The following is a 17,609-nucleotide window of genomic DNA, read 5'->3' as shown; positions in this document are numbered from 1 at the left end:
TGGAGATATTATTATTTTGACATCTCAATTTCTATTTAGGATTCCCATAAACAATATTTTGGGGATGAAATTTAATGATACTGTTGGTGATGCTCTTATAACTCATCCATCTCTGACCACTCCTCTACCGCCGTTGGTAAGCTCGACGACTTCAGCCTCGCCTAATTCATGAACCACAACAAGAGCCATGTCTACATGCTCACCGTTGACACCACAAGGGGTACCTTGTGTTAGAGTACCTCCAATCTGGCAAAGCCATCGAGCAGGCCAACGTGTTCAACTACGACATCATGTTGTGATGCGACCGTCGCCCGATCAACAAGGACGAAGTCAGGGTGAGAATGTCAACCTAGTGGACTGGTTGTGTCACTTGCACGGCAAGGATCAGCTCATCAAGGTCACCGATATGCTCCTCACCGGTGAGTTCGACTTCGATAAGATGTTCGGTTGCTGCTCGTTGGGCTAAGCTGCACGAACCTGAGCTGCGATAAGTAGCTGGCGATGCATCATGTGATATAAATCTTGAACCGCAAGGTGGATCAGTGGTCATGCTGCAAAAAAAGCCATTGCTTGTGTTCCACTCCAATGTCTAAAGCTATGACTCTAGCTTACGAGCTATGTTGACTGCACCAAGGTTGCGGTCAATTTGTCCTAGCCTGAAATCTGGATGGAATGGGATTGGATGAGAATATCAGAAAACTTGACGGTAATGGCATGATCAAATTTTCTAAAATTTCAATGACACACATCAAGTTCCATGAATAATAATGGTATCCTTTTTCAATACTGTAATTTTACAATGCTATCATTTTCTCATATTTCTCTATTATTTTAAAAGTATATTCTTCCTTCCGCTCTTCTCTACACACATGAAACCCGCATACCATCATCTCCCCACCCAAAAAAACTAGAAAATAAGCGATTTATTAATGGAAAACCAGTTGAATCCGGTAGTTATGATCCGCGATTCCGTTCAATTAAGCACCCATATAATATTGAGATATCTATCGATATCTCGTGCATTCTTTGTTGATTTCTCATTGCTTACACAACGTCACGAACAATACAATAGCAATTTCAACAAGACCAATGTTCCCATTTGTTCTTACTGGAAACAATGAACGGGATTTAGCAGAAACAGCTAGTATGTAAATGCACGAAGGCTAATCTATTTGATCAAACCATCCATGTATCCAACAATCCAAATAACTAATCAAGACATTTTGCATGAGACAACTAGATCAAAAAAACCAATCCAGATGATAGCTCTATTTTAGGAAGCTCCTTGCGCTTGCAACTTCTTCTAAAATTTTCATCTTCCCTGTAACTTCTTCTAGAATTTTTAGCTTGCCAAATAGTCCAAATAATCAAAAGGATTATGAGGATCGATAGAATCTAAAAGCCGAAAGCTAAGAAAGTTAGACCTCTTGTATTTTCACATGCAAGCTACTCGCTAATTGCTTCTTGATACGGATGCCTAAGTATGGACTGACGGGTGTGTGTTTATATATATATATATATATATATATATATATATATATATATATATATATATATATATATATATATATATATATATATATATATATATGTGTGTGTGTGTGTGTGTGTGTGTGGTAAAAATTAATAAACTATAGCTAAAAAGAATTTTTAACTAGCTTCCTGGGCACCCCCTAGATATACGTAGCACCGCCAGCTTGAGAAGAGCAGTGTTGCACCTCATGAACTATCACACTCGCTTGGCAGCGATGAAGATGCCTCAATGCTCTATGTTACTTAAACCATGCTTGTTGCTTGATGCGGCTACAAGATCTTCGTGTACCGATATTGGTGTCGTAATTGTGAGAAAGAAAAGACCAATTCTTTGACGGAAAAGACAAGAAATTCTTTGCAAATAGGGAAAAAAAAGTATATTGTGCTCACAGTAGATGAATTTATGTGATAGGTGTAAATAGGCAACTTACAAATTGCTTATTCAGGTAACTTATAAGTTATGTAAACTCAGGGCAAAACGATCCACAAAAGCAAAATTGATTTACGCTATGTTCGGCACCCCTGGTTTTCAACCCCTCTCCATCGTTTTCTGCGCGCACGCTTTTCAAACTATTAAACGATGCGTGTTATGCGAAAGGTTTCTATATGAAAGTTGCTTTAAAAAATCATATTAATCCATTTTATAAGTTAATTTTAGCTAATACTTAATTAATCATGCATTAATCTATCGCTCCGTTTTACGTGTAGAGGGGAGGGGTTCTCGACCCCTCCAAAAGAACACAGCCTTAATGTGCACATGGTAGTAGCATCTCATCTTACACGTATGGCCATGTTCTGTAGATTTCATTCGGAATCAAAGAACAAGAGAAATTAGTCGTGCCAAAGTCCATTTTTCATGTTCAGAACATAAACAATTAATTTCATGTAGAAATTTTGATCCTCGTAATTCATATGATGTTCACTTATTAATGTAAAGGACCAAAATAATTTCTATCACGCGCTTATTAAGTAACTGAAGAAAGTTTTATTTTAATGTTTATGCTAAAAACTTCATTTTTATCGGAAGTTTGTTTTTTATAAGTTATGGTTAGGCATCTAGTTGTTTTGCTTTTCTTTGTGAGTCTAATCCCTCTGTTTAAATAAAAAGCCATTACTAGCATCCATGAGTGAAACTAGTAAGAATATAAATGACGAAAATATCTCTCATTATTTTTAAAAAATAGTAACGGTAGGTAAAGAATATTAAAGGTGAATAGTATGCCAAGGATAGGTAGTATGATAGAAGTTTGACTTTTTTTTAATACAAAATTCAAACTCTTTGGGTTTTTTGGATGGAGGGAGTATGTCTTAAAAAATATCATGCAAGTAATAATTGCACATATTGTTAGTCTAAAGTTTATTGCAATTTATGGCCGTCACATTAGATCAATTTTGTTTGCATGGGTAGTTCTAGCGCGAGTTCATACAAAGTAGCTACTATAGCAATTTACAAGTTGTTAGTATCTATTTACACAAATCAAATATACCGATGATGATTTGTCAAAGGGTTGAATAGATAATATGCCCTTAGTATGAAGGATTTTTAAAACCAAAGTAATTCAAAACAATGTCCCTATTAGGGTGTTTGGGAATTGGGGTGAAGGAATTCAAGAATGCTATGGAAGTCTTGGTTTTTTTCCTTCTTTCTTAACCTCATTTTTCTTTTCCTTTCATTTATACTTCATCTCCCATTTATCTTACAATAAATGTAATCATTGTATCGAAGTTTGTGAAAATAGAGAATTATATATTACAAGTAAATAGAGAGCGTAATAATTATATTGCGATTCGATAAAATGAATGTTTTATATAGTAGCCTTTTGTTTTTTTTTTTCATATCGGCACTTTGTGGAATGAGTGAAAATGAAGGGACCGTTTAGATTGTAGCTAAAATTTTGGTAAGTTGACAATACTATTAAAATTTTGGTATGATTTCTTATATATTTACCAAATTTTTTTAAAAAACTAAATGTATACATGTTTTTGACAACTTTAAAAGAATTTTAAAGAAATAATTAATTATTTGCCACTTTTACAGATGGTGATAAATGATTTACCACTGGACCCATATATCATATATATATATATATATATATATATATATATATATATATATATATATATATATATATATATATATATATATATATATATATATATATATATATATATATATATATATGATATATGACACACACACATACATGAGGATCCCTATGTCATACACAGTGAGTGACAAATAATTAATTCACACATATTAAAAGTGGTATAAAGTTAAATGTCCTAAATTTAAATGGTATGGTTTGAAATAAGATAATCTGAACAGGCCGTAGTTACTCGGCGGTGCCGCGGCGAACTGACGCTCCTCTCCTCCCGGCGACGGCGGAGCCCTCTCGATCTGCTCATCCCTACTCGATCTCCGCGCCGCCGTCTCCCACCTTCCCCTCTCTCTCCTCCCCGCCCTTCCCACGCTCCACCACGCGCCCGCCCTGGCGCTCGAGCCGGCGAAGCCTACGCCGTCGGCTGCCGCCCTCCCCACCACCTCCATGTCGGCCGTGGCCCGGTGGCGCGGCGCAAATGCAGCTAGCCGCAGCGCGCTGCTTCGACGGGAGAGGGCCGGCGGAGGGCGCCGATGCCGGCAAGGCTACCAAGAGGAAGGGCTGAGGCCGATGGGAGCGGAGATCGATCGAGCCTCTTATTTAAGCAGAAGGTTAGCACCCCTACATATTGGGAATCAGTGAATTGCGCAGTGGATCGATTTATCGTACATGATATATGTGAATTTTGGGTTGTAAAGGGCATTTTATAGGAGGAAATCGGTGGAATTGGGGGGCAATGGATTGATCTAGCGTACGTATGTGAATTTAGGTTGCAATAAAGCATTTTACTAAGAAGTTGTGCATTTCTTTTGCGATCTTTGACAATCTTTAGATAGCAGCTTTGATGGGAATCCTGACAGGTGAAGGCATCCATTTTTGAAAGCTGCTGTAGATGCACACGTAAATGTTCCTTAGTTCATTTTCCCACGAAGATGACATTGCTTTAAAGAAAGATGATATAGTCCTAAAAATCTGTCACCCTGCTTACAACAAAGACTGCAGCTGTTTGGTTGGGTGAATTTTTGTCACCCAACTGCTGTGGAGCAACCAGGCCAATTTGCTCTTGTTTAATCAGGCCTCATTCAGGAGATGGCCAAGTATGAAAATTCTCAGGATTTAGTACTAGTACCTGAATTTATTTTATCTACATGAATGCTCGATTTTGAGCAGAACTACTTAATCCATGAAGTGCTGCTGAGGGTGTACTACATATATATTAGGGCCTTCCTTATGAAATACCATGACTCCATTGGATTGTGGGGTAGGATGCTGAGCATGACGATTGCAAGGTGTTTGGCTTGCTAGATCATTCTGGGGGAAGCTTTCCTTCAAGGAATGAGGAGAGCAGCGCTAGCGCCCTGCGAGGCTGGTAGTAAGGGACCATGTGCCCTGCTCCTCTGACTGTTGCAAAGACCAGGCCTCTGTACCCAACCACATAGCCAGCAACCTGCCAATTCAGTAGCAGATCAAGAAACTATCCTCTTTAGTAGCTCCAAGAAACGATGCATTTCTGATTTATTTTATTTTTTTTGGCATGCATATACTTCCTTTACACAACTACCTTGAAACTATTCTATTTAGGTTGCATAGAAACAAATTAAAGCATGCTCTCAACACAGACGTGGATTCTAATGTGAAAATTTGGTCCTCTAATCAGGAATGTGTTCCGTACCTCATTGTCGATGCGCCATGGACGCCAGGATGTTTCTACAGGTAGCCCAAGAATATCTAGTGCATATTGTGTTGACGTGACCGAACAAACTGCATCCATATCACCACTGGCATGCAAGGGTAGAATTGAAATTAAGGGGTAATAACTAATATGTGTTTTAAGTCAATAGCTTAGAAACATAGATATATACCTGTACAGCCATATCCTTGTGCCACTTGAAATTAGTGTCTTGATTGATGGCAGCATTGTCTCCGGTGAGTCTTTCCAGTTATCAAATATAAGTCCACTGCTTGAGGGGAACATTTAAATTTGTTAGAAGCTTCAAATGTTGACTTTTACTTGATACACATCTAGTAAGAGGCAGCTTGGGAGTCAAGAATAGATCTTCTCTTTATGGTTTCAGAATTCAGATTGATGGTTGCTGGACAAGCAGACCTATGCTTAGGCCACAGAATCACATTCTATATGCCTTCTCTCGATGTTGACTTACTGATACCTCTAACCTTTTGTATATATTAAAAAACCAACCTTGTTATAAGAAGTTTTTCTGTGGTCTGTTGTTCACATTACCTGAAACTTTGTTTGGGTCCTAAAGGTTCTAGGCACCATTTTGGCATCTAAGCAAACCGCTAATGATCAAAAATTGTGTGCAAGTTATAGGTCCCAGGATCAATTATACACAAAATAGATTATAGTTGATACCTTAAATATAGCTTACATTCAGATAATAATTAATAAGGAAAGAGAGGGACTCTTGATACTGATCATGCATGGAAGAAAATTACACTTTAAATGGAGGCAAATATAGGTAACTTGTTCAAATATTTGAATCCATATACCTGCAATCCATCCATGGGTAGTTCAGCCCTGTGGTGTTTGCATGGAGTGCTCTCTGGACCTCAGGATTATTTAGATAAGAAGAGACATAGTGGTTTGCGCAAGGATCACCAAATGCCACCTTACATGGTAAGCTATGAAATAAGTATGCCAAGTAGGGTATATAACAATATAATTAATAGCATATGTCAATTGACTTGTTTGGGTGTGGGTACCGAGTCACTGGAACCAGAAGGAGAGGGATTGGAAGCATCATGGCATTGTGGTGCATAGATGTTGTAGTCATCAACATTTCCCTTTTCCTTGTTAGCTAAGTTCATGGCATTCTGGCAGTCGTTAGTGTATGTCTCATTGAAACCACAGCTAGTCTGGATGGCTCTGTAGACTCTGTCAGAAATCATAGCATGCCTCCAATAGTAGTCAAATGATGCTCTTAGGGTCACGTTGTCATGCAAATCTGCGTTGCCTATCTGATCAAGTTTCACAGCACTGTCTACGTTTAGAATATTACCAAAAAATAGAAGCTCCAAAACAGTTATTATTGAACACTTACTGCAACACCTTTGAGCTTGATGTTTGTTGAATTGATGGCTCTGTTGTTAGATACAATCAGATTAGCTAGCTCTGGTATATAGTGACCCGCATAGCTCTCACCAGTTATAAAGAAATCATGGTCCTGATACTCAGGAAACTTCTTCATCCAATTGATGAGGAATATGTATGCATCATCTGTAGTCTTTTTGTCACCAATGTTGTAATAATCTGATGTAGTGTTGGAGTATGAGTACCCAACGCCGGCTGGGACGTCAACGAACAGCATATTGGCCACTGCACTTGCAAATGAGTAGTGTCAGATCAATCTGGTTATATGTGTTGATTAACTATATAATGGGCAGGGTTTGAGCAAGTGAGCTACCTGTGTTCCATGCATGCTGTTTCTTGTACAATGTCTTGTTGTCACTACGGACAGAGAAAGGTCCAAGTTCTAGCATGGCTCCAGCTCCAAAAGACGAACAACCAGGGCCTGCAAATCCAATGGGTATGCTACTCTGAGCAAACTAGGTCTCTTTCTCTTAAAGAAGAGAAACCTGGACTTAAAACTTATTAGGTGTGGAGCTTCTTGCTACATCATTTCAAACATTTTAAACAACATATATTATGAACTTGACCTGCTCATGTTTCTTTGAGTTAGATTTTTCTTTTGGAAAACAAGTCCAGTAGCTTCACCTCGTTTCACTGGAGAAGCCAACAAAAAACAAAAACACCACACTGACACCTACGAATACCTCAAACTACCAAGCAACCAAGAATTATTTAGATCTCACCAAGCAGCCAATGATGAAATAATATGTTTAAAATAGACCTAATATGCTCAATCTTAAGTTTGCACCTTTTTGTTTGTGCCATTTACATAGTTTTACTGGTTTACATGCAGTACAGTGCACTTTACTGGTTCTCATGCAGTACAATGCACTTTATGTTTTATGGATAAAATTTAACATACCTCCATTCAGCCATAGGACCAGTGGTTTCTTCAAAGGATCATGAGGAGCCTCAACAAAATAGTAGAACAGAGCCCTTCCAGCCTTTGCATCCACTGTGACATATCCTGCATATTGGTTGAACTCGGCTTCCTCCATCTGCCCTGGCATTGCTCTTACTCTATCCTTCTCTCGCAGATCATCTTGTTTTTCTGAACCATATTTACTTGGTATTTTCAGCTGATCAAACTCAAGAGGTTTGTTGGCCTTGTTTCTTGCAGCTGTGTTTGCCACACTGAGGCAGAACAAGGACCAAAGTATCAGTAGGCCTCTTTTCATCTTGATAGGAAGCGTGTGCATGGGTGCTTGGTGTCTTGTGCTAGCTTGCCATTGGTCAATCTTTATTTATAGGGGACACATTCTGTCTACAGTATAGTGGAGGGAGTTCTCCAAGGAATCCATAATACGTTTGATTCTTTGACTTTTTCTCCTCCATGTTGGACTTAAAAAGTTGTCAATACTCTCTTTCTCATGGCATCTACATTTATAATGTCAATGGTGTTTTCATTGGTCGATTAAAATTGTTAGTACCTTTTTGTGGATTGTGATATAACAAAACCAGCATGGTTCCCATAAAAGTTATCTCTAGCTCAATTTGGTCTTAATCTGGGAATTAGAAGGAAAGAAAAAATTATGTAAATCAGACTGGAGGTGTTCCATTTATCACGATGTTGATTAAGTGCAGTGTCAATATCCTGGTGGCATTTGACCTTATCATTTCTTAGGTATTGTACACCCTCGTAGGCATCCTGTACACTCAATTGTATTCTGCCAAGATTCCCAGGGACCTTTATCTTTGATGTGCTTTTCTGCTGTGACCTATACTTCTTTACCCCAAGGGGTTGCATTTCTGCATTGCGATGTTGCTTTTCCTGATCACCTTTCAGTAAGAGTACTGTGGTTTGTAAGCTGCAACACAATTTAAAGAGAAGGCCGATTGGTTCTTCAACTTTTCCAGAAAGCTGGAAGTACATAACTATCTTTAGTGTCTCATGTACTCCATCCAGTTCTGGGCTTATGGCTAGTGCAACTAATAATATCGTAGAGACATTATATTCTACTTATTTAGTTTCCTTGTTGCTCAATTTTCTGTTATCTTTTTTTTTCTGGCTCTACCTTTATTGACCAGAAAAAAGTATGGAATTTAGCCTAACCTTCACTTCTACTGTAAATGGTATGTATACAAGGAAACTGTAACACTATTGAATTATATCACTATGTTTTCATCGTTGACTTCCACTCTGAAGTCAAGAAAACCACTTGATACCCACTGCTCAAAATATGATAGGGTTGACGGCATCTACTGACTCCGAGTACATGTGTGTCGGGACCTAATGAATTTTCGTTTCATGTTTCTTCCTTCTCATGCATCTTCGTTTGAAGTTTTGAACTATTGCTTAGGTCTGTGCTGGGCTGCTGTCAGTTAGATCCGCCGACCGATTATATGCATATTCCATTTTTGTTCTTGAGATGTGGCTTCCAAGCAAGCTGTCTTTTCTATCTTAAGCTTTTCTGTGGAAAAGTAGATGCTAAACTTAACCTTTGAGCATAGAACAATACTTTCACCTAGAGTTATTGCTACCATTCACAATTCACTGGTACAATAGCCCTGGACTGGACCCTGTGCCCTGAGAAAAAGGAAACTTGGAGAAAATATTACGATTATAGAAGGAAAAAAAGATCCTTCTAGTTATTCTCTTTGTAGAAAATGTTCGTCGTTCGTTTGTATCTGATTCGAAACATTCATAAGGTTCCTAGGTTGACTTTGAAATTTGAACAGGTCATTGGGTTAAGCTGAACTTCTATAGGGGGTATCGTGCTGCTGTGCAACCATTGTGTTGATGTATTTCATCTCTTTTTGTTTGTTTTTTGTCTTCTTTCAGTTGGTGGTTATGCACTAACTGGATGCCCATTTTTTTAGTTAGAGTTGAAATAAGAGTTGTTGGGACAGGGGGTATCCACTTTTAAAGAGAATCCAACTTTTAGTAGTGCACATATGCTGAATACCTTCCAAGACAACTCATACTGGCAAAAGAGAAGAAAGCAAGAGGGAAGAAGATGTGCATACCACAAGGATTACAAAGGCAGCAAGGTATATTTCTTTGTGCTGGTACTCTGGTTCCATGCAAATTCATATGTTTAGCATTAAAATAAAGAGAAACTATCATGATCATGCTTTAGTTCGTTCATGAAACTATCATAATACATGACTTGTGTATACAAAGAGGGTTGCTAATGCTAAATGTGGCGTTTCATCTATCACCCTTTTTTGTTTGTTTGTTTGACTTCTATAGTGTGCAAATTGGTTAGGAACTTTCCCAAAGGCTTCTTATACTGTTGGATTGTTTGATGGATGGATGGATGGATGGGCAAAGAGTTGAGATGCTGTGTGGAGAGACTTTGAGAATATCTTGTGGTCCATTTAAAAATACAACGACATGAGAGGCTTTCATAGTTCTCACACTTTACGTGTAGAAATCTGTTCAAATTCACATCCAGCATGGTGGTTATGGAGATAATCTAGATAATGTTTTAGTTTTAGTTTCTTTCTTTCTTTCGTTTTTATTTTTTACTGAGAAGAAAGTTATAAGTTTCTCCCTTCTTTTCTAAAAGGAAGCTTAATATTGATCTAACTGAACTACTGACATGTATTGAAATTACACATGCAACTGCCAAAATGTACACCTTATTTGATATTATGAACACAAAATATCTCCAAAGAGCTGCAAATTATTACAAAAAATCGCAATATGTGGAAATAAGTACGCTTCAACACAGATGCTATATGTTGGGTTTTAGTAACAAGGCATGGGTGCTCATCTAAAATGATTTAACTACCTCCATAACTCGATACTCTTGTAATATGAATGCTTGTATTTCTACTGATAAAAGCAATCTCCTATGGGAACAACTAGTTACTGTGTTCCAGTTATTTTTCCCAGACAAACTGTTCTATCTTTCACTGTAAGAAACAAACCAAAAATTAAAAAAGAAACAGAGCTTGCAAAGTTATGGTCATTCAGGGGGTAATATCCCTTGCAGGAACGAGGAGAACAAGGTGAGTGCTCTTTGAGGTTGGTAGGTAGGAACCATATGTCCAGATTCTCTGACTGTTGCGAATACCAGACCTTTGTATCCAACAACATAGCCAGCAACCTACAATCTCCCCAAGAAACAAAACCAGTTTCAGAACCCTACATGCAAATTAATGTTTAGACTTCATCCTTTAGTGCTTCTATTCCTAATTCAAAACTTTATACCTCATTGTCATCGGAGTACCATGGTCGCCAAGATGAGTTTATTGGTAGTTCTAGAATGTCTAATGAGTACAATGTTGAAGTTACCGGGCACACCGCATCGATATCACCACTGGAAAAGGTAAAAATGAACATTTCTTAGCAGGGTGATAAATTCAAAACAGACTGAGTTCAAGTAAAGTTTTAGGAAAATGTTCGATGACTCACCTGTACAGCCATGTGCTTACTCCACTTGAAATCAATCCTTGGATAGATGGTAACATAGACACAGGTGCATCTTTCCAATTTTCAGGAGTGATGATATTACTGGTCAGAAAGCATATGAAACTTGGTTAGAACCCTAAAGTTTAGTATGAAATACTCAAAAAGACTTTTGGTTCTATTCTTGCACCTGCAACCTGACCATGGCTGTTTTAATCCTGTGGTGTTAGCATGAAGTGTTCTCTGAACCTCGGGGCGATTCAGATATGATTCGACGTAGTATCTGCTACAGGGGTCAACATTGATTGCCTGCAAAACCATCTGATGAGATGGGAAAAGCAGCTCGGGAAAGATGATAAAATCTGTGACAACAATTTTAATTACCGAGCCGTGCAGCTGTCGGGGATTGGAAGCGTTCCAGCATAAGGGTGCATAGATGTTGTATGGATCAATGACTCCCTTTTCAGTATCAGCTTCTGCTAAAGCATTTCGGCATTGTGCCATGTATGTTCCATTGAAGCTGCAATTTCGCTGAACTGCAAGGTGAGTTTCTTTGGAGATCAAAGCATGTGTCCAGTAGTAATCAATTGTTGCTCTTGTGTTTGTGCTATCATCCAAGTATGCATTCCCAATCTGTTCCCAACAAGACGAAGGTAGAATTCAGTATATATGGCCTGATATTATTATAAGGATTGCTAATTGTCATTGTCTGAAACTTACTGCAACTCCTTTCAGATTGATGATGGTGACATTTGTGATATTGTTGTTCGACAATATAGCATTCGCAAGCTGTGGTATGTAGTGGCCGCCGTAACTTTCACCTGTTATGAAGAAGTCGCGGCCCTTGTACTCTGGGAACCTCTCGAGCCAGTTGGTGAGGAAAGTGTATGCATCTGCTGCCGTGCTCGTGTCACCAGTGTTATCGTAGTCTGATGTTGTATTGGAGTATGAGAAGCCAACACCAGCTGGGCTCTCAAGGAAGAGCATGTTTGCCACTGCCATCCAAGAACGATCATTAGTGCAACTGTGCGAAGGTATTATGATTTTTCGTGGTGAGTATAATTTGATCCTATACATTTGTGGTGGTTTGCTTACCATTGTTCCATGCATATCTGTTTATGGACAGTGTCCTGTTATCGCTGTTGACGAAGAATGGTCCAATTTCAAGCATAGCTCCATCTCCCAGAGAAGAACATCCAGGCCCTGAAATCTCAAGGTACAACTTTGTCATACGATAGAATTCACATGTTAATCCTATTCAGGAGCATATATCTTCTACAGTAGATTCTATACTATGAGATGATTAGAATAGTTTGAGAAATAGTCAACAGGCTTGTAAACTGCGAACTTAAATTTTGAACTTTGGAAGCATGATTGGATGGATGCAAAGTATGCTTTTGATGGATGGTTAGGAAACAACACCTTTCAGGCATACTGCAACACCATACAAAATTCAGACAGCAGAAAGCAACGGATAACACAATCAGATAATAGAAAGCCACCCATTTCATCTGACAGAATCACAGAAAGGTACACTAAAATGCATATCAATCAGTCATGTAGGGGTACCTCCATTCAGCCACAAGACCAAAGGCTTAGTGGAAGGATCGTCAGTAGCCTCTGCAAAGTAGTAAAAGAGGGCCTTCCCGGATGTGGCATTAACCGTGACATATCCTGCATACTGATCAAAGCCAGCTCTGCCTGGCTGCCCAGGGAGCTCACTGACCTTGTCTGCCTCCTTGAGTCCATCTTGAGAGCTCATGTACAGCTGATGATTGGCACGTTGACTCGTGTGCTCCGTCGTATATTGGTCGTCCCGCATCTCCATTCTGGACCTGGAGAACTCCAGGACTCGAGCAGCCTGATCAGCGAAGGCGCCATGTACAAGCAACAGGAAGAACAGCCGGAGTGTGAACGCTTCTTTGCTCATGTGGAAGGATAGAGGAGGAACACCTAGTGTGACAAGAACTTCTCAGGAAGTGTTGTCTGATTGGGATAGGTATGCGTATGATCCAGCGCTTCTAGAGAGTTGAAAGGATTACTATATGAATGCATGGAGATGTTGTGTTTGGTTAGGGAAGATTTTGTTGGGATTTAGTTCAGGGTTTGGTTGGGGTTTTAGTTTAATCCTGAACTAAATCCTAGCCAAATTCTGTTGGACTGTAGGATATTTTTTTAAGACTATTGTGATGAAAATATAAAAAGTAAGCATGCCAAAAGGAGCATGAGTGTGTACAGTAATCTGGCAGTAATAAACTTATTGGATTGTACAGCAAGAAATATGCAATGCCTTAAATGTTCAGATGCTGCTCTTTTATCTAGGAACAAATTGGGATCCTTGCTCTCGAAAAGCCCATATAATGCTCTAATAGTAGGCTGTAACTAAAGGTGCATCTGTCTTTTATGAAAAGAAAGGAGAGTTCTGCTTGAATTGTGCTTAAAGCAGATTATGATTTTGTATTGTAAAGATACAAACCAAGTTTCATGCCTTCAAATTCTGAAAAGAAAAAAAAATCCCACACCTGAAAATTCTGAACTGCTGCTATATTGGTGCTTAACGTGAAACGGTTCAGTCAATGCAAAGATGGCTCCACATGAAATCCATGCCTGAATTTGTGGATGCTATTTTGTTTTTATTTAACAAAACTGGAAGATATCTTGTATACTCGAAGCAACTTTGTCATCTCATGATCTTTGTCTCTTGTAGGATTTTGAGAAAGCAATCTGAAATTTGGTGCATCGTCAATTTTCTGTTGAAGGACCAGTGCCAGTTGGAACAAAAGGCTGAAACTTTAAATGTATCAAAATCAGTTGACCCACGCCTAAATTGCCTTGGAATCTTTGAATTGGTAAAAGATCTCAAATTAATCAAGCAACATCAGGTATCTTGTTCTCTTCTCCTTTTCTTGAACACTGTTCTGGCTCCACACATCTTGAAGAAGACCTCAATCAAGTATAGGACATAGGAAGGGAGGTGTATATGCTTTGTAAATTGATTTTTTTTTTGGCAACATTCTTGTCTGATGCTTCCAGTAAGGCCAAACTGTGCTCCACGGCCGGCATTTGAGCTTGGACTGAACAATGATATTGCAAATGCCATGATTAGCAGCGGGCTGTTCACTTTATTGTCAAAATTAACCCTGCAAAGTTAATGATTCAAACATTGCCAATTCTCGAATCTCTCTCTCACAAAAACATGACAAAGGTAGCAGATCGAATACAACCCACACATCTCAACCTTACTAAATATTAGCAACATTAAAATTTGACACCACTAAAATTTAGTAAGGTTGATTTAGGCATCAGTCTCGTAAATTATCTATCGAGATTTTTCTTATGGCATTACAAACTTTGTGAAGAGTGCTAGGAACACATGGCTAAATGTTGAAAATGTGATTTTTTTTTTGTAGCAATAAGGTCTGGGGGCAATAGTATTTCCATGAGCATAATGAAAGCAAACCTAAGGTGGTTGGTACCATTAACAAAACAATTTTATTGCCGGCATTAAACAGATTTAGGCCTGTCTTGCTCAAAATCAAAATGGGGGCAGAATGTCAGGTTTTCTTCTGGCCTGTCTTTGGGCCGGCTTGTTAGCACTTAGATTGAGCCTTTGTGCTGTAAGCAGGCCGGCTGTTTCCAATTCTTGTGCTTCCCTTGTATAATTGAGAAGAAAACGTACAATTTGTTCATGGCCTGATGGGCTTTGCAATTTTGTATGTTCTCCTTACGTTTTCTTTGGTACCAACCGGTTTTTCTTTATGACATAATAGTGGTCTAAGTTGGTACATTCATGCATAAATCATGCTGGTATAGTGGTATATACGAATGGTCAAATAAGTCATTTCCTTTATATTGAAATCCTCCATTAGCATTCTGATGTTTGATTTTAATGTCCTCTGGTACTCTTTTATCTTTTCTTATACCGAAAGCTTCACTCCAATTAACATGTGTATCAGGAAAATTAAAGTCCATCTAGAAAAAAAAAAGAGGAAATTAAAGTTCATCTAGAAAAGGAGGAAATTCAAGGAAAAGGAATGAAAAGAGCTGCAAGTTATTGGTTTGATCCAGTATAATCAGTTTCATCCTTACCTTTGCACTTTGCATAAAGCTGGCCAAAGGAGAAGCTGAAAGCATTTGAACCACTCATCAGTACTTTCTACCTAGCTAGTTTAGAATTTTAGATCGATTAATGATAACACAGGTAAAGAACATGTGTAACTATTGGCTGTCAAAACATTTGTCATTATTTAAACATGTTGCAAGATTCCTCGCGCAAACGTAAGAGAGAAAATAAAAGCAACTTGTTTGCAAGATCTTTGGAGCTTAACCTGCTGGTGGATTGGTTGAGAGCCTTCAAGTGTTAGTTGCTTAAGTGAAGCAAATTAATTAAATACATATCTTTTTGTTTGAAAGGACTAGCGATGCATATATAGTGGCAATGTTAGTGTATAGTTGGATATCAACGGAAGCTTGTGCTTTTTTACAAATGCTTAGTGGAATTGAAATGCATTGCGGTTGGGGTGAATTCTCATGTCATTTTAATCAGCAGACTTGGCCGTGCGCACCCGCTTCCGGATGCAGAGGCTGGGCATTATATATTGCCCATTATCTAAAAAAGTTTTAATCAGCAGATAATCATTGATGAGTATGAGTGTAAAAATTACTCATAAAAATACCCATGATTGGGGTGAGTACCTTAGTTAAAGCCCGGATAGTTTGTCTACAATACCCATAAAAGTTAATGGTTAGATTCAAATTCTATCGTATAATACACCTTTTAGAACTTATAAATTATTATCAATAATTTGCATATTTAATCAATATGTTACAAGTATATATGGCACACTTATCAGGTATATATAGAGAGTTAGAGACTCTTTTCTTTAAAAAGGTACCAGGTGCAACACCATTTTAGCCCTATAGTATCTGACTGTAAACTGTTCTCCAACCTATACTTCTTCAGTTCTACAAAGCATATAGTGCTCCATGCATGCAGAATCTGAAGTTCTGAACAACCACCACCATAAATTAATAGAGTCATATTGGCAGATTAAAGCATGCATGAACTTTCTTCTTCTTCTTCTTCTTCTTCTTCTTCTTCTTCTTCTTCTTCTTCTTCTGATTTTGCAGTTAATTCTTGCAGGCGGGTAGGCGACAAGTGTACTTAACCTCAAGGCAACAAGTAATTGCATGCAACCCCCAGAAAATTTTTTAAAAAAGAGGCTCTTCTCTCTTCACATGTTACTATCAGCTACTGGAAATGCTGTCACACAGCAAGCACAGGTACCCTCAAGTTCCAAGTCCCTTTAATTATCTGCACTGATCCATGCTTGGCATGATGCTATCCAGTCCAAATCACACAACAGGAAATTAAAGATTAATTAAGGAAGCTCACAAGAACGCCACAAAAAGGCAACACTCCTCTCTCTCTCTCTCTCTCTCTCTTTCACCACCAAAATTGAGTCCTTTTTTCCTTCTCCTTTCTGGTCACCCGGCCGTTCCTTTCTTTGTGTCCTGCTTTAATTTTCCGCCGTGGCCACTACGCCGGCCGGCCGTCGATCGCCGGGCCACGCCATATATATGCCGACGAAGGACCACCGCTGCTGCTGCTAATAATAAGGAGCCTTTCATCAGTCATGTGCAGTGCAGAGATCAGCTTTGCATGCAGGCCATTAATCAATCAATTGGCCTGAAGCTTAGCCAACTGCGAATGCTTAAAAACTCCAGCCTCCGGAATGACCAGCATGTGATGACCATCTCTTCTTGTATACTCCCTCCGTTCCATTTTAAGTGCAGCCATGGTTTTTTTGCCCAACTTTAACCGTTCATCTTATTTGAAAAAAAAATTTAAAAACGTAAGTCACGAGTAAAGTACTATTCATATTTTATCATCTTATAACAATAAAAATATTAATTATAAAATAATTTTAAATAAGACGAACGATTAAAGTTGAGTGCGGAAACTTATAATTGCACTTAAAATGACACGGAGGAAGTAGCTGTGTAGCCCTGATGAGTGACACACACATCGTCTCTGATCGATGCATCATCTAGCTAGCTACACTAGCTAAATACTACTAGTGATTAAACAAGAGGGGAAAGGGAGATTCAGTGAGCCCTTGCAAAGATCACGCACTAACTAATCATTGTTTTTGCTGTACTAAGCCTGTGTTTTAGTGAGATTTGATCCTGATTGCCCATGACCCGGCCTAGCTAGCTACACCTGCAAAAGTAGCATCGCTTTCTCTCGCTCGATCCGCAGGTTAAATTCGAGGTTCAGTGGTTGGCCTGCATCTGCATGCAATGCATTTGCATTTATATTTATATTATGCCTCCAATTATTTGATCAACCCATGCAAGTGTGCCATATAGTTTATATATATTTATGTATGGATTCAAATCAATTATAGCCTCGATCGATCTCTTTAGGCTGCAGAGAGAGACTATGTATGGATTCGATGGAGTGATT

The 17,609-nt window shown here is 38.6% G+C and overlaps 2 protein-coding genes across 2 annotated transcripts; both read right to left on the bottom strand.

The window, feature by feature from the left end:
- Positions 1-4,449: 4,449 nt before the first annotated feature.
- Positions 4,450-8,176, bottom strand: LOC127766716 (serine carboxypeptidase 1-like). The gene is made up of 8 exons (XM_052291839.1): positions 7,646-8,176; positions 7,058-7,165; positions 6,695-6,969; positions 6,357-6,611; positions 6,144-6,262; positions 5,495-5,590; positions 5,305-5,410; positions 4,450-5,079 (listed from the first exon to the last, which is right to left on the bottom strand). The coding sequence occupies exons 1-8, from the start codon at positions 7,980-7,982 to the stop codon at positions 4,939-4,941; spliced, it is 1,437 nt and encodes a 478-aa protein (XP_052147799.1). The 5' UTR covers positions 7,983-8,176; the 3' UTR covers positions 4,450-4,938.
- Positions 8,177-10,476: 2,300 nt separating this feature from the next.
- LOC127766263 (serine carboxypeptidase 1-like) lies at positions 10,477-13,070 on the bottom strand. Its single transcript, XM_052291357.1, has 8 exons — positions 12,710-13,070; positions 12,236-12,343; positions 11,861-12,135; positions 11,525-11,773; positions 11,331-11,449; positions 11,147-11,245; positions 10,943-11,051; positions 10,477-10,838 (listed from the first exon to the last, which is right to left on the bottom strand). Exons 1-8 carry the CDS (start codon positions 13,068-13,070, stop codon positions 10,698-10,700), a joined length of 1,461 nt encoding a protein of 486 aa, XP_052147317.1. The 3' UTR covers positions 10,477-10,697.
- Between the last annotated feature and the right edge of the window lie 4,539 nt (positions 13,071-17,609).

The sequence above is a fragment of the Oryza glaberrima genome, chromosome 3 (genome assembly GCF_000147395.1).
Source record: "Oryza glaberrima chromosome 3, OglaRS2, whole genome shotgun sequence".
NCBI classification, from domain to species: Eukaryota; Viridiplantae; Streptophyta; class Magnoliopsida; order Poales; family Poaceae; genus Oryza; species Oryza glaberrima.
Note: the sequence above shows the minus strand (reverse complement) of the source record. Positions and strands in the feature narration are given on the sequence as shown.

What these genes read in the sequence shown, in the direction of transcription:
- LOC127766716 (XM_052291839.1), bottom strand. Translation starts at nt 7,982, where the DNA reads ATGCACACGCTTCCTATCAAGATGAAAAGAGGCCTACTGATACTTTGG. An exon ending in GGTCCTATGGCTGAATGGAG is followed by an intron (nt 7,166 to 7,645) that starts GTATGTTAAATT and finishes TTGGATTTGCAG; the next exon opens with GCCCTGGTTGTTCGTCTTTT. An exon ending in TCAAGCTCAAAGGTGTTGCA is followed by an intron (nt 6,612 to 6,694) that starts GTAAGTGTTCAA and finishes AAACTTGATCAG; the next exon opens with ATAGGCAACGCAGATTTGCA.
- LOC127766263 (XM_052291357.1), bottom strand. Translation starts at nt 13,070, where the DNA reads ATGAGCAAAGAAGCGTTCACACTCCGGCTGTTCTTCCTGTTGCTTGTA. An exon ending in CAGATATGCATGGAACAATG is followed by an intron (nt 12,136 to 12,235) that starts GTAAGCAAACCA and finishes CTTGGATGGCAG; the next exon opens with TGGCAAACATGCTCTTCCTT. An exon ending in CAGCCATGGTCAGGTTGCAG is followed by an intron (nt 11,246 to 11,330) that starts GTGCAAGAATAG and finishes CTTTCTGACCAG; the next exon opens with TAATATCATCACTCCTGAAA.